At 43.3% G+C, this 24224-nt stretch overlaps 2 protein-coding genes across 2 annotated transcripts in view; one reads left to right on the forward strand and one right to left on the reverse strand.

Annotated features, from left to right (window-relative positions):
* Nucleotides 1-821: 821 nt before the first annotated feature.
* On the forward strand, nt 822-3769 carry LOC308154799 (ras-related and estrogen-regulated growth inhibitor; the record flags this gene model as incomplete). The annotated part of the gene is made up of 6 exons (XM_080528019.1): nt 822-900; nt 1207-1263; nt 1356-1429; nt 2246-2393; nt 3019-3112; nt 3580-3769. 6 exons carry the CDS (start codon nt 822-824, stop codon nt 3767-3769), a joined length of 642 nt encoding a protein of 213 aa, XP_080384145.1.
* A 5855-nt stretch (nt 3770-9624) lies between these two features.
* phf21aa (PHD finger protein 21Aa) overlaps nt 9625-24224 on the reverse strand; it is a gene marked incomplete at its 5' end in the record, with an annotated part of 39146 nt that continues 24546 nt past the window's right edge. Inside the window, 11 exons of the mRNA XM_080528637.1 lie at nt 9625-10308; nt 10609-10712; nt 11368-11443; nt 12412-12567; nt 13269-13471; nt 14941-15004; nt 19558-19637; nt 19794-19845; nt 20449-20577; nt 22306-22644; nt 23981-24067. Of these exons, the coding sequence (XP_080384763.1) occupies nt 9841-10308; nt 10609-10712; nt 11368-11443; nt 12412-12567; nt 13269-13471; nt 14941-15004; nt 19558-19637; nt 19794-19845; nt 20449-20577; nt 22306-22644; nt 23981-24067 (1758 nt within the window). The 3' untranslated portion in view covers nt 9625-9840. The remainder of the gene's footprint in view (nt 10309-10608; nt 10713-11367; nt 11444-12411; nt 12568-13268; nt 13472-14940; nt 15005-19557; nt 19638-19793; nt 19846-20448; nt 20578-22305; nt 22645-23980; nt 24068-24224) is intronic.

Raw genomic sequence — 24224 nt, forward strand, 5'->3', positions numbered from 1 at the left:
TCTACGGGCGTAGACCCTAAAAAGGTTTGGTCGTAAAAATACATTCGGCATACAATGTTGAGTGTTTAAAAGCGCAAAAAAATAGACGCGCTGCAAACACGCCTGGCTGTCAAGCGCAATAGATCAGATGTGTTTAATGAGACGGGAGGGGGCGCGCCTCCAGACATTATACATTATATTTCACTGTGAACGGGATACTGCGACGCATGGGATGGACAGTGATCTGAAAACCTGAGCGAAGGGGGGGTAGAGGAGGAGAACAAACAACAGTTTTGTCTCTTGGCATTCTAGTGAATAATTTGGAGACCAGACAGACAGATGCGCAGAATAGACGGAGGCAGAGAATATATATCACTCATTTGCAAAATTCCACATGCAGTCTTCTGTCTGCAGTTTCTTTCTCCTTCAATGAAAATGTGCTAAAGTAAAGAGTAAGTACGTTTTTCTACATCTCTACGTTGCTTATTCATTTGAAACGATGTTGTTTTGTTATGTTTATCAAATCAATAGGCTATTAATGGGCGGAGACAAGTCGAGGGAACGATTGATTAATATTTGTTAACTTAGTTGATGTTTGTTTTCATGTCACAAGTCGTGTTGACCAAATAAACCACCCCGTTGTGTTTGACTGAAGCCCATTTCAGGGGTCGTGTACATTAGAACAGACTGGCATTTAGAAGAAGAACCTTTCATTGGACATAAAGGTTATGACTGTAGCCTCATGTTTTTCTTTAAATTCATACATTCCGATTTTTACATTTTTAAAAGAAATTCTTCAACTGTTCTTGGTCAACTTTTCCCCCAGCGCCATCGTTGAGACCATGACTGATTCTGGACCGAGCAGAAAAATGACAAGGGCCAAATTGGTGATCCTTGGACGAGACAACTGTGGAAAGACAGGTAAGTGGAGAGTCAGCTGGGCTTTAATTGAATGGGATGTTATCTCAAGTCAGGACTGAAGTGATCATTTATTCCCAAAGATGAGACAATACATACTAGTCATATTAGAGCATAATATTTTAATCTATAATGGAGTAATAATTGTGTAGTGAAACTATACTCTTCACCAAAGGCATCATAGCCACCAGTAAACGTGATATGTTATTGGTGGTGTGGAGGAAGTCTGTGCAGGAGGAAATATTTCAAATGTGATTGTGTAAGGCACGAGCACTCATGGAGACATGCTCTGCTTTGTTTTAACTTTAGCCCTGTGCGTTAGATTCATCACCAAGCGCTTCATAGGAGAGTATGACCATAAAAAGGGTAAAGAGACACTCCATCTAACTTTACTGTCCCTTATGTAAGGTGTCACTAGGCTAGGCTGACAGAGTTTTGTCTGTGATGTTCTCACACAGAAGTGACTTACAGGTGCCGAAAAACTGTGGACAAGGATGCCATCGATTTAGAGATATTGGACACAGCCAACAAGGTACTTGACATCCAATGACATGATAAAGACATCTATATCACTCCTCCACCTCAGAATATTCAATCTGTTTTTTTTGCAGTTTGCTGAGATTAGATTAGATTTATTCGATTCAACTTTATTGTCATTGCAGAATACTAAGTACTATACAACGAAATGCAGTTTAGCATCCAACCAAAAGTGCAAATAGTGATAAAAGAGCACAACATAAATAGAACAGGAATGGTAGGGATGGGTAACTATGTAGTACAGTATGTGTAGAGGTAGTATTGTAAACATCAGTATAGTTTAGAGGTACATACAGTTATGGGGCTATAAAGTTGAGCTATGTACAGTTAGGTAGCTAGCACAGTGAGGTGGTTTATGTACAGTATCTAATGTGCAGACGTATAACATAAGCTATATGTTATGATGAGATGTATTTCTCTCTGCACACCCCTGCGTCAGCCTTTATAAGACAAAGACAGGAAGATGACTCCAACCCACCAGGGCTCAGACAACAACCAGATCCCCCCATAACATTCCAAGTCTGCTTTTCTGAATCATGGTGTCTTAAAGTGTCTTGGTCCTTCTATCAACAACATTGACATTGATCAAATATAATTATGCTGAGGAAGAACCAAAGAACACTGAGGCAACAATGAAGAGGAACATTCATGGCCATTCTAGTGGATGAAGCACCCCATCCATGACCGTCACCGTAGAGCTAAATAGACCACCGAAACAGTCAACCACTAAATTATGCTCAGCAGAATCAAGTAAAACCTCAACTTATATCACCCCATCTCTCTCTCTCTCCCTCCCTCTTTCTCTCTGTAGGAATGTCTGGGTCCTGCAACCTCTTCTCTGGAGAGCTCCATCAAATGGGGTGATGGTTTCCTTATCATGTATTCCATCACAGATCGTAGCAGCTTCGAGTCTGTCTCGCGCTTGAAGAGGCTGATTGATCATGTCAAGCAGACCCTAGGTGAGACCCCTAACCTGACCTGTGTAGACGCCAGTCCACACGAGAGGACACGTAGATAGTATCTTAGCACATGTGCACCAGAGTCATGTGTATGTATGTATGTATGTATGCAAAGGCCCCGATGTAGGCCTACACCAGATAAACTTGCTCACAACCCCAAAAAAGGCTTTATATAAACCTCCTGTCTTTAGATAGCGGTATTCAGCTGTTGTCTAAGCCTTGTCTGATTTACTGTATCTGAGTGAATCACTTAACTCATTCATGGCCAGAGTGAGGGGACTGGTTTTGATCGAGGCTGTGATAAGTTACTTTTGGCTACTTGAAAGCTTTTCGCTGTAACAAAAGGTGTAAGACCACTGCTGCTTCCAGGACAGTGAATCCACCATGCGAGCTTTATAAAAACAGATCCTAAGCTTCAGTGGGTGTCTGCTTATCGTAACTCTGCACGGCATTACGGGCCGGTTGCCTTTTCTCAGTTGTCACGTTTACGACTGAGTGCACAGCGTCACAAATTCCTCGCAAGATAGACCATCTTAAAATGAGATCGTGCGTGTGTGTGTGGGTGTGTGTTGTTGTGAATGTTTTTTGTGTTTCTGAACTCTGATTTATCCTCTTTTTTCCCCAGGCATACCTACTGTCATAGTCGCCAACAAATGTGACATGGAGAATGGAAGGGTGGTGCGGACAGAGGAGGGACAGGCCCTGGCCAACGATCTGAGGTCCTTTGGGACACTGTCCCATTAATACACCTGTCTGCTTGTGCTCTCCATCAGCAATCTTTTGCATTGGGTTCACTTCTCTTATTCCTTACATTTTGTGAAAGGTTCTATCTCCGTTTAGGGCAGTTCAGAGATATTGAGCGTCAAAGTTTTTACATTCCATTATGTTCTGTGAGATGGAACCTTTGTATTTTATGAATTACTAACTCAAACATTTCAACATTTTAAAAATAACACCACACAGGCATTAATAAACACCTAATGGATCAGATTATGTAAAAAAACTCAATTTTGACCAAAAATGGAGATAGAACCTTATAATTCTAACGTCACAACTTCCCTAAATTGATCTGTTGCCAATCCAAAGTGCATCCCATGTGTGATGTCCATGGATGGATTGAAGTAATGCGAGGGGATTCAATGGAGAACTGGACACCTAAAACCTGCGTTTGTCTTTCCTCCTCCAGGTGTGGTTTCTATGAGCTGTCAGTGGCAGAGGGCTCTGTGACCGTGGAGGCGGCGTTCGAGCAGCTGGTACGAGAGGTGCGTCTGGAGTACCAGCGCCACCTGCTGGCCATGGATAAACGCTCCCGCATGCTGCAGATGCGACACGCTCTGAGGAGCAAGCTGACCCGCAGTAAGACCATGCAGTGGTGACCACCCGGGCCTGCTCTGATGATTAACTGCTTATAAAACCACAACCTTTTACCTGTAGTATCTATGTTACGGTACATGTGGGAATACGGTACATGTGGGAAAACTAGGGTTAGGGTTAGGTGCTAGGGTGCTAGGGTTAAGGTTAGGATTAGGGTTAGACATGCCAGCATGTACCAAGTCGACATAGCACCTAACCCTAACCCTAGTTTTCCCACATGTACCGTAACATCTATACTCCAGTCAGGCCCGTTCCTCCTCTCTACATCAGCTTGAGGTAAAAGTAAACGACTCACTCTGACAAATTGGTCAGAGACTTTCATAACATTTTTTTTTTTTTAACACGAGCACACAGTGATTGAAGAGGAGCAGCTCTTGACTGTGGTCATGATGGACAGCTTTTTTTTGTGTTTGTCTGTGTGTTATATGGCCACACATTTGGTTCACACACGGGGTCACAAAGGGTTTCACACAGCGTTTGTATGACACAACAGATCTCTACTTTCCTGTAGCTTTACTGTACTGGAGGTCTCTTCTCCCGGGATCCTCTCTCCTGCACTAGCTCTTGCCTTAAGTCGCTGCACTTGATTAAGATGGAAGACAGTTGGTTTATTAAATATGGGATTTTTGAGAATAAAAGAGAACATTGATGTCAACATTTTCGCTGTTTTCCATCTTCGTGATTTTTTTTATTGATTTGTTTCCTGGCCCTCTAATTGCGGTGCCACTAAGAATTGATCAAGTTATCAGATTTTGATGTAGTTTCTTTTTTTATAATACTCGCACATAAACTGATTGTATTGTTTGTTATTAATAAATGCCTATGTTCATGGTAGGGAATGTACGGAGGCCCCCTGGGGTCACATGGTAGAAAAAAAATATTTGATGTGTGAATCCGTTCCCTCGGTTTTGTAATTCGTTATGGTTAGGGTTATGGTTAGGGTTAGGCCCTACGAGCCAGAACGATCGCAAGGATTCTAACCTTAACCCTAACCCTAATCCTAACAAATATTTTTTTTCTACCATGTGACCCCAGGGGGGCTCCGTAGGAATGAAACCTGAACAGTGTGGAGGCATTCTCACTGTCTGTAAAAAAAAGTTGAGATTTACCAAAGAACAAACAGTGTATAATGTAATGCCATTATCCATCTGTTATTAAATTATGGCTAATTATTCAAATTAAATTAGACATTCAGTGTAAATTGAAATATCATCATGTTCGTTAGCCTTCTGGGACCTGTTGTGTGTTTGTAAGAGAAGATTCTCACACCAATAACCATGTTTGTACGAGTGTTAATCAGACACTATACAATGTTCACGTCGTAGCCTTCTAATTAATATTGGGACTGTTTGCATCGATTTTCCTTGAGTGATTGAAGTATTGATTGTGTTATGAATATTTATAAAATAAAATAAATGATTAAAAAGTTGTCGATTACTTAATACTCATGCTGCTGACTACTAACCATTAATCATTCATCACACATCCATATCTACTCATTATTTTACAAGAGGTGAATTCCACTTAATAGGTGAGAAAGAGAAAGTCACAGGGCTCGACTTTGTAATTTTATTTAATAAAATGGTAAAATAAATAAATACAAATTGATCGAATGCTCCAAAAATGTCCACTTAAGTCTGACACTCTGCAATGGAATTTGCCAAACACTGCATACAAATAGCTACATAAAAGAACTTAAGTACAGTAAAAGAGGTAAAGAAAATCAGTGGGTCACAGGCAAGAGGCAACAAAAAGGAATCGGTAACAAAACTGTAGTAAAAAATAAACAAATACTCCTTTAAAAATCATTGTGAAAAAATACAATTGACAAATCTTACAAGTTTGTGTAATAAACGATTTACACTCTATTGAGGCACGTTAGACGTACCTTTGACTCTTGTTTGATTTGCTACAATGCATCTGAACAAAGACGTAGACGAGGAACTGACTATACTGTACTTCAATAGAAAGCCTTCAGATTTAATGTTAAGAGAGGATGAGGTAAGAGGGAGAGAGGTTACAAGACAGGGGTGTCATCTCAATAATCATGGCAATGAAATGCAACTACTATACTTGAAGGCCATATTTGTGACATGATATTATTAGCATGAGATGAAATGTCTTCAGAACTAATCAAGATATGCTGCAAATCAAACATAATGCACTGGAGGGGGTCGAAGAAGCTGCTAAACTATTCCCTTGCAATGCTAAAATGGATTAATGGGAATTTAAGCGGAATATACATTTACAACTCAGTTAACCCTGAAACACAGAACACAACAGTATGTCACTTCCTGTCTGTTTTGACAGAAGAGTCCAGCCTCATCAAAGAAAAAGCTTGGGAGCTCCGTCAATAACCATCAGATACCTGCTCTGATTCAATAAAAGGATGTACTACTAACTTAACTGAAACAATGAAAGATAAAAAATTGTATATCCTAATTTAGCAGCATATATGCAAATAAAAGGCTTTAAAATTGAGATATTCTTTGGGTATTTTGGTTGATCCCATTTTTTCCACGACATGACATTAAACTTTCTTTCACATCACAAATGCACGACACAATACTTGAGTTGGCCATGCCATGTCACCCCTTTGTTTTTGATCCATAATTCACAAAATAAAAAACATTTACGTCCATAACATTGAGTACGGTACTTCGCCTTTGTAAATTGAAGGGAATACCTAATTGAATTGCTTGTCACCAATACGTCGACCAAATTCAATAAATCATTGAGAAACTATACAGTAACCAAACAGTTGAAATCAGGTTGATACAAGCTAACTATTTGCATATGTAGGCATAGATTGTGTTGAGGTGTTCACAGCTGCAGTCTGGTTGTAGGGCATGCCATGCTGACCACAAAAGGGGGTGTTTTGGCTGATATTATCCTGGTTATTTATATTGCATTATTGAGGCACTGAGGGGCCAAGTCACAAACCTTTTGTAACATTTTCTTTCCAGAATTATTGTAATAGCACACACAATGTAAAACAAAAAAAGACACAGGAAGTTAATAAATATAAAATATCTTTTCTGTCAATAATTTTATAATATTCTGGGGGAAATGGTTCAAATTTAAACGCTTGGGAAATCCGCCCCTGAATTGCCTATGCACATGTGGGAAAATCATAACATCTATGATTTATTAAAAATAAGAGCCTGTATATACTGTATTCCATATGACTAAATGTAAGTTTACTGTTTGTCATCATGGTTGCCATCATCCTATGTATGCCCTTGTGTAGGGGCCAATGGTAAAGGATAACACTATCGAGGTGTCCAACCAAAGGTGCAGTTCAACAATTAACAAAATGAAATGTTCTCGAGGGCTTTGTGTGTAGTACATCCAAATCACAATCCCATACACTGGCAACAGTCAAAACAAGCACTTATCCCTCCCCCCAAAAAAACCAATAGGTCCCTATTTAACCATTAATTTCACTTTCCGTGCAAAGAAAATAAACATTTCCTGAAATGGTACATCACAAATAGACAATATTTCCATAATTCACATAACGTCTTTTGGACAATCAAAAATGACCAACAACACAACAGACAAAATCGTGATCATGAGGAATTTCTTAAGGCAAATGCTATACAATGCAGGCCAGGGGGACGGCCGCAACACAAGACAGGACTGGACCATCACATTACTCTCTCACCAGTAGTTTCCTCTTAAGATTTAAAACCTCTTTGCATCTTCTAATATTTTATTATTGTGCTTTCTGGTTCATTGCATTATTATTACTATAATTCTAATATTCACTCTCAAACTTTGCCATAGTGGTGTGGAGTTCAAAGAAGAAGGGCCTTGTAAAAAATAAGCCTTCAAACCATTTGTGTTATCTTTACTTGAACAGATATAAGCATCAGGGACATGCCTCACTCCAGAATCATATAGAACAAACTAGTATGCTCTAAAAAAGGCACCCCGTGAGCACCGTATGATTTCATTAGTGGACCCTATTATGATATGTTCACTAGCAATCTGTATGCATGTGTGACAGAGGAGATGTGGAAAGAATGGCTGTAGTGATCGAAACGTTAAAAACCCCAAACTTCCTTTCATGTCAGTGGATCATTGATGATTGCATCTCTAAATGCGCGGACATGAATCTGTGATGACAGCAAAAACTACACTTACAAAAGGGTATAAACAAGGTGTAAAATGACAAGTTACAACTATGTTGCTGTATAAAACATAATCACAAAACGTGGTGATATATTTCGGAGACATGTTAATGACAATATGACGGTATATGGTTCTGTGTCAGGGTTCTTTTCAGTTTTTTTGCCAGCAAACTTGTGCTTTTCATGTAAGGTTCTTAAAGGTAAACCCAAACATAATTTGCAGAAATCTTCACGCAATTGCCACATACTCTCACAATGTATACTGTAATCCTTTGTTCGTATAGAGAGGCCATGCAGAATTTGTGCCTATTTGAGGGGACTCCTTAATTCAATTTTTCTTCAAAACATTGTTCAATAAAATAAGACTGTTTCCCTGCTGTTTTTGGATACAATAGCATTTGGCAGTTCAAAATTCAACAAATAAATCAAACACAGGAACATTATCACCTCAAAAAAAGAAAGCTATTTACATGGTGTTTTTTCCTGGTCGAATACCTTTTATTAGAGTCATATGAAACAAGAAAAGCACTGAAGTACCGTAGCATATTTTGATGTATGAAAACAAGGAAGACCTGAATATAAATAGATTCCCCCCAGTTTGTTTCTCTTTGTAACAGATCTCAGGGGCCGTGACAAAATGAAACAAATAACCTTCTCCACAACACTTGAAGCGATAGATTATGCTTCATCCCTAGTTCCCCTTGCATGCCTAAAGCTGCATTCATATGGACTGTATATTCACTCAAATGAATTCCAGCTTTTGTTTGTCACAGAATTAATCAATACAAAAATTGGTAGATCATATCATTCCTATTATCTACAGCCTGATTAATGCCTATTCCATCCTACAGCTGGTTAAACTTCAAGATGAAGAATGCAACACACGGTAATGTTTAGGTTGCAATGAGAAAGTCAGTGAAACATACAAGTCCATGTGAATGTGGCTTTTAAGACCGCTCATCTCAAGCTACAGCTAATGCTGTTCTGTCTGTCTGTCTGTCTCTCTGTCTGTGTGGATCCTGTGCGGCACTGACGCGACAGTGGATACCGCTTGAACGTGAAGCTGGCCCCAAGCTCCTCCCCTTGTCGTGTGGTGTAACTTGATGCAGTGATGTCATGTCAACAAGCAGGATGTTTGGTGGTTATGGTTATGGTTCAGGTGGGGGTGTAATGAGAAGTGGAGGTGGGCGGGCGGGAGCTCTTGTAAGACAAAAAGTGTGATTTGGGACAAATGGAATCCCTCAGGCAATACTTCAGTGGTTTTACACACTGTCAACAAAATACTGCAGCAAAACAGACCGTGTCCCCCTAGTACAGTTTTTCCCCAAATTCCAAGCCGTTTGTTTCTGTGGTGGTTTGGTTGAAGGTTATTTTCCATTGTTGCTGGAGTTAAGTGTTGTACTGTTTGGTGGCGGCGGGTCTTCAGGGTCTTCTGGGGCAGGCAGATGTTGGGAGGGTTGTCTTTGGACATCTCTGTTCCATCTCCCCGCCGAAGCTGCAGACTCGGTCTCCTAGGAGACCGACCGTCCCCACGAAGAGGCGCTACGGCGACTGTTGCAGGCACACGTTGGTGTGATGTTTATTACTATTATTATTGTTATACTTATTAGTAGTAAGAATGTCAATACCAGCATACTTTTTACTCATATTCTTTGACCGCGATTGGCATACCACTGGTACAGAATTCACCCTCCTTTTTGTCCCCTATCCATTTGTCAGCCTGACAAATGACGACTCATAATATATGTCCCTTTTTAGAGACAATTCAATAATACACATCTACAATTACAACCACCAAAATATAGAGATGTCAGTGTGTGTAAAATTGATTGGCAACTTTGGGCAACTTCATGGAGTGTTTTTTTCTCTGTTCCTCTCTCTCTCTCTCAATATGTTGGGGGGGGGTTCCATAATGTGAACCCAGGTTTTGGTGGGTGTTATTTTGCACCCTCCGTCACATCCACAGGGGCCAGGGCCAGAGTCTGGGGGGAGGAGGGGGCTTTGCTGAGGCTGCTGCTGCTGTTGAGGCTTTCTACCTCCTTCTCCTTCTTCTCCTTGTTCTCCTTCTCTTCCTCCTGCTCCTCCTCCTGCTCCTCCTTCGCCTCTCCTACCCCTTCAGTGTTGTTGTTCAGGTCATCAACACTGTTGTTGGTGTTGTTGCTGTTGTTGGTTGTGTTTTTGTTGGTATCCTCTGGAGAACTCGTGTCCTCTGTGTTGTCAACGCTGGCACAGTCCGTTCCACCGTTGGTCATGCCCGCGGTCTGAGAGGGAGGCGTGGGTGCCACAGGAGGAGCAGGGCGGAGGTCCATGCCCTGGATGAGACACACCAGGCCTTTGATCTTCTCCAGGGAGCCCTGCATGTCCCTCTGACGAGCCAGGGTAGTGTTCTTCGTCTCCATACATCTCTTTAGGAGGGGAAATAGAGACAAACATTAGCCCATTAGCCATTAATAATTTATTAATGCTAACAAACACAGATAGTTTTACAGTAGCGCTAGACAGTGGGCTTTGTCCAGGGTAGGTAGCCCTCCTCTATTATTTAACCTTTATTTTTCTGCATACATAATATAAATAAAGCAGGATAATGTTTTTTTCTTCTTCTTCTGATCTAAGCAATTTAACACCTCATCTACCATCCGAATAAACCGTCCGCTTCCTATGCTGTTTAGATGCACTTGACTTGGGCTCCCATGATGCTCACTCACCGTTATGGAGTTGTTGAGCTGTTTGACTCTTTGTTCTAGCTGCTCTCTCTCCTGCTTCAGGTCCGAGCTCCACTTGGCCAGTTTCTGCTTCTCCTCTTCTTTAGCTTTTCAGGAAGAAGGTAGAGATAGCACAGGGTTAGCGATTAGCTCACACACAGCAGCGTTGAGGACGCTCTTCTTTCTGATGGCAGGGTTCCCACACCTTCTGAAACATCAAATTCAAGCACCTTTCAAGGACTTTCAAGACTCAATTCCTTCAAATTCAAGGGCCCACCACGGCATAGTTTGAGACAGATCCAGATGAGAATGTATATAATAGGAATGACCATGAACGGTTTTCAAATCTAACAGCGTTATGTCGGTTTAAAATCTAGCTAACTAATTAACCTTAGCAACTAGTATGGTTGTTTTATTCCCTTCTACATTTTTGGGGGAGAGAGAGAGAGAGAGAGAGAGAGAGAGAGAGAGAGAGAGAGAGAGAGAGAGAGAGAGAGAGAGAGAGAGAAAGAGAGAGAGAGAGAGAGACAGAGAGAGAGAGAAAGAGAGAGAGAAAGAGAGAGAGAGAGAGAGAGAGAGAGAGAGAGAAAGAGAGAGAAAGAGAGAGAGAGAGAGAGGAGAATTCAAGCACTTTCAATGACCCATGTCGATTTTCAAAAACTTTTAAGGCCTTGATTTTTTTTTCTCAAATTCACAAACATTCAAGGATTTCAAGGACCCGTGGGAGCCCTGTGATGGGAGCTCGTGGCCAGGGTTCTTTACCTGCTTTATATGCTATGTAGGAATGGACAATGGCCAGGGTTCCAGGCCACTGAATAGCATCTTCTTTCTTCAAGATCTAAAGAGGAAAAGACAGAACATATTCATCCATGTCTACCACTATACTGTTGGGTTTCACCATAATGTTCCTAGAATGAAACATAACAAATATTACCTCTGCTTCTAATGAATAAGCTTAAGTCTTATCATGATAATGCTAAAACCACACCACCATCTACTATTACAATATTATGTCTCAGTAGTTTGTCTCGAATTCAGTGTGAGAGACATGAACTGAAATGCACTTATAGAGTTCAAATGTACAGTATATTATTTTGAATCGGCCGATTTCTCCCCCATATCCAATTTTAGATGTTTTTTTAAAATAGTGGCCTTAGAATGCTGAAGTCATGAATTTAGGACAGAGAGAGAAAAGATAATGAAGCAAAGGATTATTAGTTATCATATATTGGATATGTTGTGAGTAATATCGACCCGTCTTTTCTCCCACACTTCCTCTATCAAAGTTTGGAGTCTTAACATGCAAGAGACTGTCAAACTCCCCAAGTACTCCACAAGCTACAAATGACCCAAGGCCACACACAAAGACACACCTCTGCAGCACTTCCAGTCAACATAACTTCCAAAGACCAGACGGACAAGAAGGACAAAAAAAAGAAAGAATCAAGATGACAGCGCAAGATGCATTGTGTACAAATAAATGGAGTGAAAAGCATGAGCCGTGTCTCAGTGTACGATGACTCATGTGTGTTCAAAAACCTTTTGGTGGATCTTACAAAGCTTGGAACAGTCAAATACTCGGAAAAAGCGGAGAGAACTATACGACTAGGGGGTATGTGAGGTTATGGGGGGCTGGCTTCACGTCGGAAATATCAACCCTCTTATGAACTGGCTTTGATAATCAAGGGGCTGGCAAGCTAACGCTCTATCTAGCATCTTGCATTCAGACTAAAACTGGCCTTGGAACCGCTTTGGAGTGTTTACACTGCGCGACTTGAGACTACAGGGACAGATTGCTGCTGTTACCTGGTCTTGACATTTGGGGCAGATCCACATGCCCTTGGGAATGGTTTTCAAGGCTGGAGCGAGGCAGTCCAGATGGTAAACGCGTGCACACGTGTCACACATGAGCAACTGACCACTGCGTCTGCACACAGTGCAGAAGTCCTCATGGATGTCTCCCTGTCAGGAAGAATGGCACCAATCAGTATCCCCGGCCACTATTACCGCTCCCAACCTATCATAAGCTGTCTGTCGGACTAGAGGGGGAGGGACTTTAATCCTTTTATTGGACGAGGGGCTTGTTCAACCTTACTGTCTTTATCTTCCTACTAAGTCCTATAGGTTCTCTCTCTTTATTAAGACTTGTTCTCAGGGTGTTTGTAGGCATTCATTGGGGGGTTCACGCTACCCTAATTATTTCTCTGGAAGACTGCAGATTATGTTTCTGGTTTAGGTAGAACACAGCTATCAGTATGAGCCATACCACTAGCTCCCTAAGCCGTCCCAGAACACCACTGTCTGTTAACAGCACGGAGGCCAGAGTCTCTGATTTCACATGTCCTCCTCAGAGGAAGTGTAGGGTAGGGGACTGTTCACTTTGTAAGGTTATGAACACCAGTACACATACATTGTCACAGGATAATGAATGAATGATGTAATGGTTATGGGGTTATGAGAGTTAATGGATGTGGAACTTTTTTTTGTAGGGAGATATGGGCTGTGAGAGGCTGATAGCAGATATCCTGAATCCACAGGTAGGCAGGCCTCAGGTAGATAGATGCCAGTGTTGGGCAGATTAGATGGGGGGGATTTGTTTTTTAGGATTTTTTCTTCCTAGTCCTGGTAGGTAGGTGCATTTGGTCTCTCCAACAGCTACTTACATCCCCGGAGCTGGGGCTAGGCAGAGGGAGGGTGTGGTGGTGGTGGTGGGGGTGGTGAACAAGGAAGTGAGAGCCCCCCCTCTCGGGCCGGTCATGGGGGGCCGGGGAGGCTGAGGAATGACTGCTGGAGGTGGTGGGGGATGTTGGGGTGTGAAGAAGAAGACCCAGCTCCGGAACACTGTTGTTGATTTTAGGAGGGCGACCTGGGTGACAAGATGAGACACGGAAAAAAAGAAAAAAAGGAAAAAAAAAGGAAAAAAGGGGGGAGGAGAACAAAATGAAAACAAACAAAAACATCAACCTCTGACATACCTGTGACAAGGGGTCCTCATTGGCTAGCGCAGAGAAAGGAGGAGGAGGAGGAGGAGGGAGCACAGATAGTAGTGTTAGTACACAGCGTGGGGGGATACGGCGTGCAGTAGGGTCAGGAGCAAAGGGAGAGCTGAGCAAAGCTGACAGTGAATTAGTCGAGGTCAAAGCACGAAATAAAGCTGCTTATTTATCATCCGCAGAGCAAAAAACGGCGAAACATATTCCACATCAACCTACAATGAACGTAAAAAAGAAAGGCTTTCAGAGTGTTCTACAGTCACTTTGAATCACTGTTGCTTCCGTGTAGGTTCTATAGGATGTGAGTAAGGAAAGCTATATACAGCCTGATCACGGAAAAAACAAATGCTAGGTTCGTACGAGGACAATTACTTCTCGATTTTCCACCCGCATAACCTCTGTGTAGCCTACCGACTGAGTCCGTTGCATAACAAGGCTGTTAAGCCTGTTACAAACTAATTAATAGTGAGGTCTGACTTGGCATGCCCTACAGCACTCAGACAGAGATATGGCTCCCGTCCACGGTGCGTTTTGCTTGGCAGAATCCTGGGGTGAACACATACAGTACAGACAGACCAGCGCTAGGAAGCCATCCTGACCAATCAGGTCAGAGCAGGGGTGGGGTTAGGAGCCAACTTACTGAGAGGGTCAAGATATGTGACACATTCTAGTCTTTTGGTCCGCATGTCGGCGAACCTGAATCCAAATGTTCTGACTTTTCTTTTGAAACACGGAAATACGTTTCAACGTTGTCGAGAATCACAACACAGACTCGCTAGTCAAGCCAAAACACTGCAACAACGCGATAGAATCAGTGAGTAATCCCCCCACTGCTACCTAGTTAACTATAACACTACTTTACATTGTTAGCAGGCTCACAAAACAAGCCGTGTTAGTTGACTAGCGATGTGTCGTTGATTTTCAACAACGTGGAAATGGATTCAAATTTTTCGAAAGAAAAGTCTGATCATTACATCGGATCCCGACATGAGGACCAAAACATTAGACCGTGTCACATATGTCAAAGCAGGAGGAGGGAAAGAGCAAGAGAGCTACTACTGTGCACATACATAGCATTAGCATTAGCATGTTAGCGAGCAAGGAGCCGCAAGTTTAACACGAGACGGTATCACAGTATAAAACAACGCCGCAGACTATCCACAGTTATGAGATGACAGGAGAACACTGCCTGTCTGTCTGGCATGTGTTTGTGTGTGTGTGTGTGTGTGTGTGTGTGTGTCCTAAAGACATTGTGGTGTTTAAAAGATTACAATGTTTGACATTCCACATAACACTTGCAGTTGTGTTTGATGATGCGTGTTGACAGGAGACTCATACTGACCTCTCTTCCTGGTGCCTTGGTGTTGTAGAGGCGAGTTTAGGTACGTCACTGCAGTCTTCTTACGCTGCAAACAGAGACGGGACACTTTGGTAACATTCTCTCACAGCAGAGCCCCTCTATATACAGTGGGGGAAATAAGTTGTGAGCTTAGAATGATAAGGTTCTATCTCCGTTTAGAATGATAAGGTTCTATCTCCGTTTAGAATGATAAGGTTCTATCTCCGTCTAGGGCAGTTCAGAGATATTGAGCGTCAAAGTTTTTACATTCCATTATGTTTTGTGAGATGGAACCTTTGTATTTTATGAATTACTAACTCAAAAATGTCAACATTTTAAAAATAACACCACACAGGCATTAATAAACACCTAATGGATCAGATTATGTAAAAACTCAATTTTGACAAAAATGGAGATAGAACCTTATAATTCTAACATCACGTTAGTTAAGTATTCAACACATCAACACATTTGTAATTCAACATATTTCCATTGCAGCTATTCACTTGAAATGTAGGTCAGATTCACTTGAAATGTCGATCATTAACTCAATAAAAACTACACAGATAAAGAAATCGTAACACTCCAATCCATAAAAAAAAGTTAGCAATAAAGGGGAATGTCACAGGAAAGAAGTATTACGCTAAGTAACACGCTAACTGAAATGTATTTAATACTTGGTGGAGAAACCTTTGTTTCCATTGACAGCTTCAAGACGCTTCCTGTACGGAAAAACCAATCTCTCAGTGATCAGGTGGGATTTTGGCCCATTCTTCAACACAGACAGTCTTTAAATCTTGAAGATCCCGGGGGGGGGGGGGGGGGCAGGCCGCTGGTACTGGCGGACTCCTGGTGCCCCCACGGTTGAAAAACGTCTCTCTTAAGTGCCCTTTTGAGTGGCGAAAATGAGAGGACGTGCCCTATTGGTGCCCCTCCAATGGTCTAAACTTGACCATGTGCCCCCACAGTTGAAAAACGTCACACTAAAGTGCCCTTTTAAGTGGCAAAATTAGAGGATGTGCCCTATTGGCTGCCCTTCCAATGGTCTAAACTTGACCATGTGCACTGATGGGGTCCCATGTTGTGCAGTAGGTGCCCTTTTTTTCTTTTCGCCCCCCCTGCCCTTCAAACAGCCTGAGTCCGCCACTGCCCGCTGGTGAATCTTGATCTTCAGTTCCTTCCACAAATGTTCTGTTGGATTTATGTCTGGCAAATTGACTAGGCCAGTCCTTTAACACCTTTAGCCCATTTTCTTCCTCTTGAACCAATCGAAAGTCTCCTTTGCAAGCAAACATGGCGCAATCGTATTGTTATAGAAAAGTTACATTTTTGTCTCGTCTCGTCTACATTCTCCCAGTGATCTTACAGGCCTCTCCAAATGTTCTGTAGCAACATGCCCTTTCTTCAGTAATGGGGTCTTCCGGGGGTGATCGCAAATGGAGACCGTGGCGGTGGAGTGCTTTGCCTATTGTTTTGTTTGTGACAAACTGTACAGCTGCTTTTCCAGGTCTTTCTGGAGCTCTGCTCTGCTCGAGTGGTCCTTGGCTCTCGGGCTACTCTTCTGACTGACTTTCTGAGAAAAAAGAAATCTTGCGAGGAGCTCCTGTGCGTGGCTGGTTGATGGTCGAGTGATGTTCCTTCCATTTGCAGATAATGGCCCCAAATGGTGCTTGTTGTTGCAGCCATTATGTGTGTATATATAAATCGATTATTTGTTTATTTTGTTGTAATACTTATTCGTGAACACTGGGTGGAGCATGGGAGCAGGAAAGCATTTAAGGTGAGCTCACCGGCACAGGTGGAGGTGATTGCAGACGGGATGGGCACTCCGTTTTTTTTTACCGTGTAGCCATACTCACGGCTTTTGTTTGTTGTAGTTTGTGTTCTTATTAGAATAAATAATTTTCGCAACTATACGTAGTAGGTCGTCTGTGTTGAGTTCATGCGTCCAATTAGATTCTACCCAGTCTAGACAAATCCCTTGCTGGCTTTAAGTAGGAAGTAGCCAGCACAGTGCTTTTTGAACATTTAAGGGCTCTGCACACAGCGCGCGATTTCTGTTGCGCGTCAACATTCCATTTTGAAGTTTGAATGAAAGTCTATGAGAACATCGCATTTCAACACACACGGCCCCGATTTTAATCGCACGGCGAAAATTCGATTCCATTCATTTTGAATGGGAAAAAGCACAAATTTGACAGTGCGACAAAACTCGCACGCCGTGTGCTTTGTCCCATTCAAAATGAATGGAATCGAATTTTCGCCGTGCGATTAAAATCGGGGCCGTGTGTGTTGAAATGCGATGTTCTCATAGACTTCCATTCAAACTTCAAAATGGAATGTTGACGCGCAACAGAAATCGCACGCTGTGTGCAGAGCCCTTTAGGAGTTGAGAAATCCGTCGGTAACCAGGGCCATTACTATGCTGCTCAACAATCTTGTTGCAGAGATCTTGGGAGAGCTCTTTGCCTCTCTACCCGTCATGAGATGTTTCTTGCAGGAAAGCTTGGTGACAAATGATTTGTTTACCTGCATTCAGAGGTGGGAAACCCTTCTTCAAAGAGCAGAAGTACTTACCCACCAACATGCACTAACCCAGCTGACTCTAATTAGCACAGGTAGGAGAACTCATTAGAGGCATAAGGTGATTTAGTGCTTTTTCGTACTATGTCTTTTTATTTATTTATTAATTATGATATACTGTGTTCAATAGTTTTTTACCTGTATCATTCCACTTTATTGCACATCGCTTTTTTATGGATTGGAATGTTACAATTTCTTTTAGCTGCGTAGTTTTATCGAGTCAATACCAATGCCTGGTCTACATTTCATGTGAATAGCTGCAATAGAAGACAAACAAACATACATATACTGTACATAACATACATACATTACGTACGTACAAGGTAAGACCTTTCCAGACTTTTAGTTTATAAAGCTGTACTCTGTAAACTGTGGTTTGCCTGCGCATACATACCAGAACATCATTATAATGTCCTAATCCTACTGTCCCATAGGTGTGTACTGTACCTCAGGGCCTATAGGATCTATGTACTGTACCTCAGGGCCTATAGGATCTATGTACTGTACCTCAGGGCCTATAGGGTCTATGTACTGTACCTCAGGGCCTATAGGATCTATGTAGTGTACCTCAGTGCCTATAGGATCTATGTTCTGTACCCCAGGGCCTATAGGATCTATGTACTGTACCTCAGGGCCTATAGGATCTATGTAGTGTACCTCAGGGCCTATAGGATCTATGTAGTGTACCCCAGGGCCTATAGGATCTATGTACTGTACCTCAGGGCCTATAGGATCTATGTAGTGTACCTCAGGGCCTATAGGGTCTATGTACCGTACCTCAGGGCCTATAGGATCTATGTACTGTACCTCAGGGCCTATAGGATCTATGTAGTGTACCTCAGGGCCTATAGGATCTATGTAGTGTACCCCAGGGCCTATAGGATCTATGTACTGTACCTCAGGGCCTATAGGATCTATGTACTGTACCTCAGGGCCTATAGGGTCTATGTACTGTACCTCAGGGCCTATAGGATCTATGTAGTGTACCTCAGTGCCTATAGGATCTATGTTCTGTACCCCAGGGCCTATAGGATCTATGTACTGTACCTCAGGGCCTATAGGATCTATGTAGTGTACCTCAGGGCCTATAGGATCTATGTAGTGTACCCCAGGGCCTATAGGATCTATGTACTGTACCTCAGGGCCTATAGGATCTATGTAGTGTACCTCAGGGCCTATAGGGTCTATGTACCGTACCTCAGGGCCTATAGGATCTATGTACTGTACCTCAGGGCCTATAGGATCTATGTAGTGTACCTCAGGGCCTATAGGATCTATGTAGTGTACCCCAGGGCCTATAGGATCTATGTACTGTACCTCAGGGCCTATAGGATCTATGTAGTGTACCTCAGGGCCTATAGGGTCTATGTACCGTACCTCAGGGCCTATAGGGTCTATGTACCGTACCTCAGGGCCTATAGGGTCTATGTAGTGTACCTCAGGGCCTATAGGATCTATGTAGTGTACCTCAGGGCCTATAGGATCTATGTTCTGTACCTCAGGGCCTATAGGATCTATGTAGTGTACCTCAGGGCCTATAGGGTCTATGTACTGTACCTCAGGGCCTATAGGATCTATGTACTGTACCTCAGGGCCTATAGGATCTATGTACTGTACCTCAGGGCCTATAGGATCTATGTACTGTACCTCAGGGCCTATAGGATCTATGTAGTGTACCTCAGGGCCTATAGGATCTATGTTCTGTACCTCAGGGCCTATAGGATCTATGTACTGTACCCCAGGGCCTATAGGATCTATGTTCTGTACCTCAGGGCCTATAGGGTCTATGTAGTGTACCTCAGGGCCTATAGGGTCTATGTAGTGTACCTCAGGGCCTATAGGGTCTATGTACTGTACCTCAGGGCCTATAGGATCTATGTACTGTACCTCAGGGCCTATGGGGTCTATGTACTGTACCTCAGGGCCTATAGGATCTATGTACTGTACCTCAGGGCCTATAGGGTCTATGTACTGTACCTCAGGGCCTATAGGATCTATGTACTGTACCTCAGGGCCTATGGGGTCTATGTACCGTACCTCAGGCTCATACACGGCTCCGCTGTACACTGGGTTGGCTGTTGTTCTCCTCTTACGTTCCTGCCTCCGACTCTGGATCTCTGTTCAGACATAGAGCAGGTTAGTAGTGTGAATAACACTCCTGACGCGCTGGGCGCACATACACACACAAATACACACACACACACACACACACACACACACACACACACACAGAAAACATGCAGAAAAACATGCGGGATATGCTGCGTCCCCACCTTCCAGATGGTCAAATGTCACCAGTCCCAAGGACACCATGAAAGCCAGTTTCTGTGGGAGACAAACAGGAAATTAAATCCTTATTAAAACTGAGACAGCAAACGTAGACCAGCCAACTCGACGCCAACCACATTGTTATTATGTGCCTTATTCCAAAGTGCTTTACAACGGCCTCTCATTCACCCATTCACACACATATTAACACACCAATGGCGAGGCTACCATGCAAGGCGCCGGCCGGCCCGCTCACTGGGAGCAATTTGGGGTTCCCAAGTATCCAAGGACACTTTGACATGTGGCCAGCCGGGGCTCGAACCGCCGATCTGCCGACCTTTCGATCATAAGACGGCGGCTCTACCTCATGCGCCACGGCCGCCCCTACACCAGTGTTTGACTGTTGTGACTGAATGAATTTCTCTCTGGAACACAGTATATATGTTACGGTACATATGGGAATACGGTACATGTGGGAAAACTAGGGTTAGGGTTAGGTGCTACGTCGACTTGGTAAATGCTGGCATGTCTAACCATAACCCTAATCCTACCCCTACCCCTAACCCTAACCCTAGCACCGTAGCACCTAACCCTAACCCTAGTTTTCCCACATGTACCGTATTCCCACATGTACCATAACACATAGATGTATAGACCCACCTGGGGGTTCACCTCCCGTTTAGTGATCAGCATGGATAGGGGCGGCGCGCTGCCCCTAACAGTAGGGGGTGCAGAGTGGGGCACGCTGGCTGATGTCTTTGGCTCAGTCCCGCCCTTGGCTTTAACAGTCTGGAGGAGGAAAACAGAGACGACAGACTGAGCCGTGTTTCACTGTAGACAGACACCTACTCAGGGTGACACACACACCTTCTGGAACATCAAATTCAAGCACCTTTCAAGGACTTTCAAGACTCAATTCCCTCAGACAACAATTAAAAAGAGAGGCTTGAATGTGTGAACACTAGATGGTCTCTCGCCTTCTCTACCACAGCACAGCAAAACAATATATTGTGAAATATGTGTAAAGTTAAGCAATACAGAGACTTATTTACTCGTTGACGAGCTAAGTAAAAACACATACAGTACATACATAAAAACAAATTTGAGAGAGAGAGGGGAATTCAAGCACTTTCAATGACCCATGTCTATTTTCTAACACTTTTAAGACCTTGATTTTTTCCCCCTCAAATTCACAAACTTTCAAGGATTTCAAGGACCCATGGGAGCCCTGCCTACTCTATGTCTGCTTCACTTGCTTTCTTCATTTTCTTTACTTTTTCTTTTTCTTTACTCGTATCTGTATATTTTTTGTATCTTAAGTGGAAAAACATTTTCGCTTTAGATTACAAGAAACTCACAAACAAAACAGAGCTTCTTTACAAGAAGGGAACATAGCCTACTTAAATAACAACACAATAGTATAAAGAAAAAAGCACCAAAAATCAAAAACAGAAAAACAAACATGAGGTCATTGGACAGTCAAAGTAATTCTGTAATCAATACCGAATTTGTCTAATCTAACATACATCAATAAATACTCAATTTTTCTCAGCGTTATTTTTCTCCCAGTTCTGTTTGGTGAGTCATTTTGTTCTAAGTGACGCAGACCTAAGTGGTCTCTCTTTCAAGGAGAAAAACACGTAATTTCACAGCACAGCAACTCAGGACAAGAGCGGCTAGTAGCAAGTATGCAGCTTCACTTTCATGAATGTTATTACAGAGAGGCCGGCCGATATTCACTTCTATCTATGAACCCAGTCTTCGGAAAAATGCTTATGGCAGCTGCTCAAGTAATTGCTCGGGCGCCTCAACAAAGGAGGGCGTCCATGCAGACCGAATTGAGTGGAGTGAAAAGCCTGGGATGAAAACAAAATAGCAACGCTAACTGCTGTGTGCTTTTGTGGCTGACAAACAGTCATTCTGTGCTACCCAAGGCACTTCTGACTGAATATTCTTTATCTTGAGAGTGGAATATACTTTTATTGGAGTCGTTGGAAACTGCCAGTAAAACCCTGTGAAGTTTGTAGGACTGATTAAGCATACATAATGAGCAATTTCCTATGCTCAGTATAGTGTGATATTATGATATTAGTTAATATTTGTCAAGTCGCATAAAATGAACTGTTTCATTCGTTTCAAATAACGTGTCGTAATGACGCGTCATAGACGACAACCGAAGCAAAACAAATCACGAGGCTATGCTTCTCAGTTAACCCACCCTCTTACTATCACCACCCCAATCCCTCCCACACATACCCCCCACCCGCCCACCCAGGGCCGGTCCTAGGCATTTAGGTGCCCTAGGCGAGAGTGTGATTTGATGCCCCCCCCCCAAGTTTTAGGGGCGCTACCACCACCAGTACTGCTTGGTTCGCAAGAGGCGGGTGTGACTAATCGCGAAGCATAATAGAGACAGTAGGCTGAGACATATTTTCATAGAGACAAAAAAATTGACCGCCTAATTCGCCTATGCCTAGGACCGGCCCTGCGCCCACCCATCCACCCTCCAGTCCTCACCTTGGTGTCAGGTCTGAGGCTGCTGATCTGGAGTGTCTGGTGTGTGTGCTGCTGCAGGGCCACGGGGGTGGTGGCGCTGGCTGGTGAGGTGATGACGATCCCCGTCAGCTGGGCGGTGGCGGAGGAGGAGGACAGGGTCTTGGTGATGCTGGCGCAGGGCTGGCCGTTGACGATGCGTACCTGGTGGATGGGCCCGACGGCGGAGGGCAGCGATGTGGCCGCTAGCTTGGCGGTCAACATGACGGGTCTCTGGAGGAGCTGGGGGGCTGCCAGCATTGGCGGAGGGGGCGCAGGGGCGATGGGTACCGTGGGGCAGGGCATGGCTGGTTTGATTCGGACCTGGTCAACGACAGAGGAGGAGGGAGATGAGTGAGTATTTACCATGACGTGAGCTTAGAATGATAAGGTTCTATCTCCGTTTAGGGTAGTTCAGAGATATTGAGTGTCAAAGTTTTTACATTCCATTATGTTTTGTGAGATGGAACCTTTGTATTTTATGAATTACTAACTCAAAAATGTCAACATTTTAAAAATAACACCACACAGGCATTAATAAACACCTAATGGATCTGGTTATGTAGAAAACTAAATTTTGACAAAAATGGAGATAGAACCGTATAATTCTAACGTCACGATGAGACAACATCTTGTTGTGACCAAAGGTGGGTAAAACCTTGCATTGATCAAACCAGAGCTGGTAACGCCACTGTGGTATCCTGAAACCTACTCATGTTCACGTTCAACTGCAAGTGTAGGCAGATCGTTTTTCAACTCCATGGCAACCATTTTAGAGGTTACAAATTAGAAGTCAACTAATTCGATTTTTCAAACTAACAAAAAAATTAAACATGGTTTCCATGGCGAGTCTGTAAGTATAAGGTAATATACCATTACATAGCTTTGAGATTAACTCCCTGTACAGTCACACAACAACAGTGTGAGAGAGCATGCTATATTCACAGCAAAGGTTAGAAAGAGGTGGGTCAGCAGGTGGATCAATAAAACAGCCAAAGCAAAAAGGTAAGAAACCAACACTGCTGCAAAACACAGACACATAGCGCAGCCAGGGAAGGGTCAAGGGTCAGGGAAGGGTCAAGGGTCAACGGGAGAGAGGGTAGAGAGCTGCCACCGCAATAGTCTGGAGCCAAGCCTCAGTCCTGAACAAAAACACATGACTGCAAAAACACACACACACACACACCACAGAAGGACACCAAACAAACAAGAACGCACTGTAGATGATGCACCAGGATGTCAGCCAACGCAATCAATATTCACAATTGCGTGCCATTGAAAGGGGGTGGGGGGGGGGTCGAGGGCACTGCTAAAAACAACAACTTTGGAACATGGGCCTCCGTCTTTTGGGGGGGGCATAATAATCAAATTCAATCGTCCTTGGAAGTTAATTTTGGCATTGAGAAGGTCAGACAAGCGTAGAACATTATTATCAATCTATGGGATGCAGTGCACAGTGCGCCGCCATATTGCATTAAACTGTCATTTTTTGGCCCCAGTAATAACCAATGGCAAACAAGGTCAATGAGCAAATTCATTAACATTGATCGCCCCCTGTTGGCAGGAGCGGCCATAAGTCATAAGCCTGACTGTGATGCTCGGGGGGAGGAGGTGGGGGTGGGGGGTGAGCAGGGAGAGGACAGATCCACGGGGGACGAACCTGTGGTAGAAAGGCAGGCCGAGGCGTCAGTCTGGGCGGGGGGACAAACTGGGGGACTTTGATAGGCTGGGCCGTGGCCGTGTGCACCTGTGATGAAACCAGCCAGTTTACAACACTGGAGGGGAGACTTGTGAGCACAGTAGTGAACTGCGCACGCACACACACACACACACACACAGACACAGACACAGACACACACACAATGTGACATACACACACATACACACGGCATAGAGACCACTAC

Source organism: Nansenia antarctica, assembly GCF_963989245.1.
Source record: "Nansenia antarctica genome assembly, chromosome: 4".
NCBI lineage: Eukaryota > Metazoa > Chordata > Actinopteri > Argentiniformes > Microstomatidae > Nansenia > Nansenia antarctica.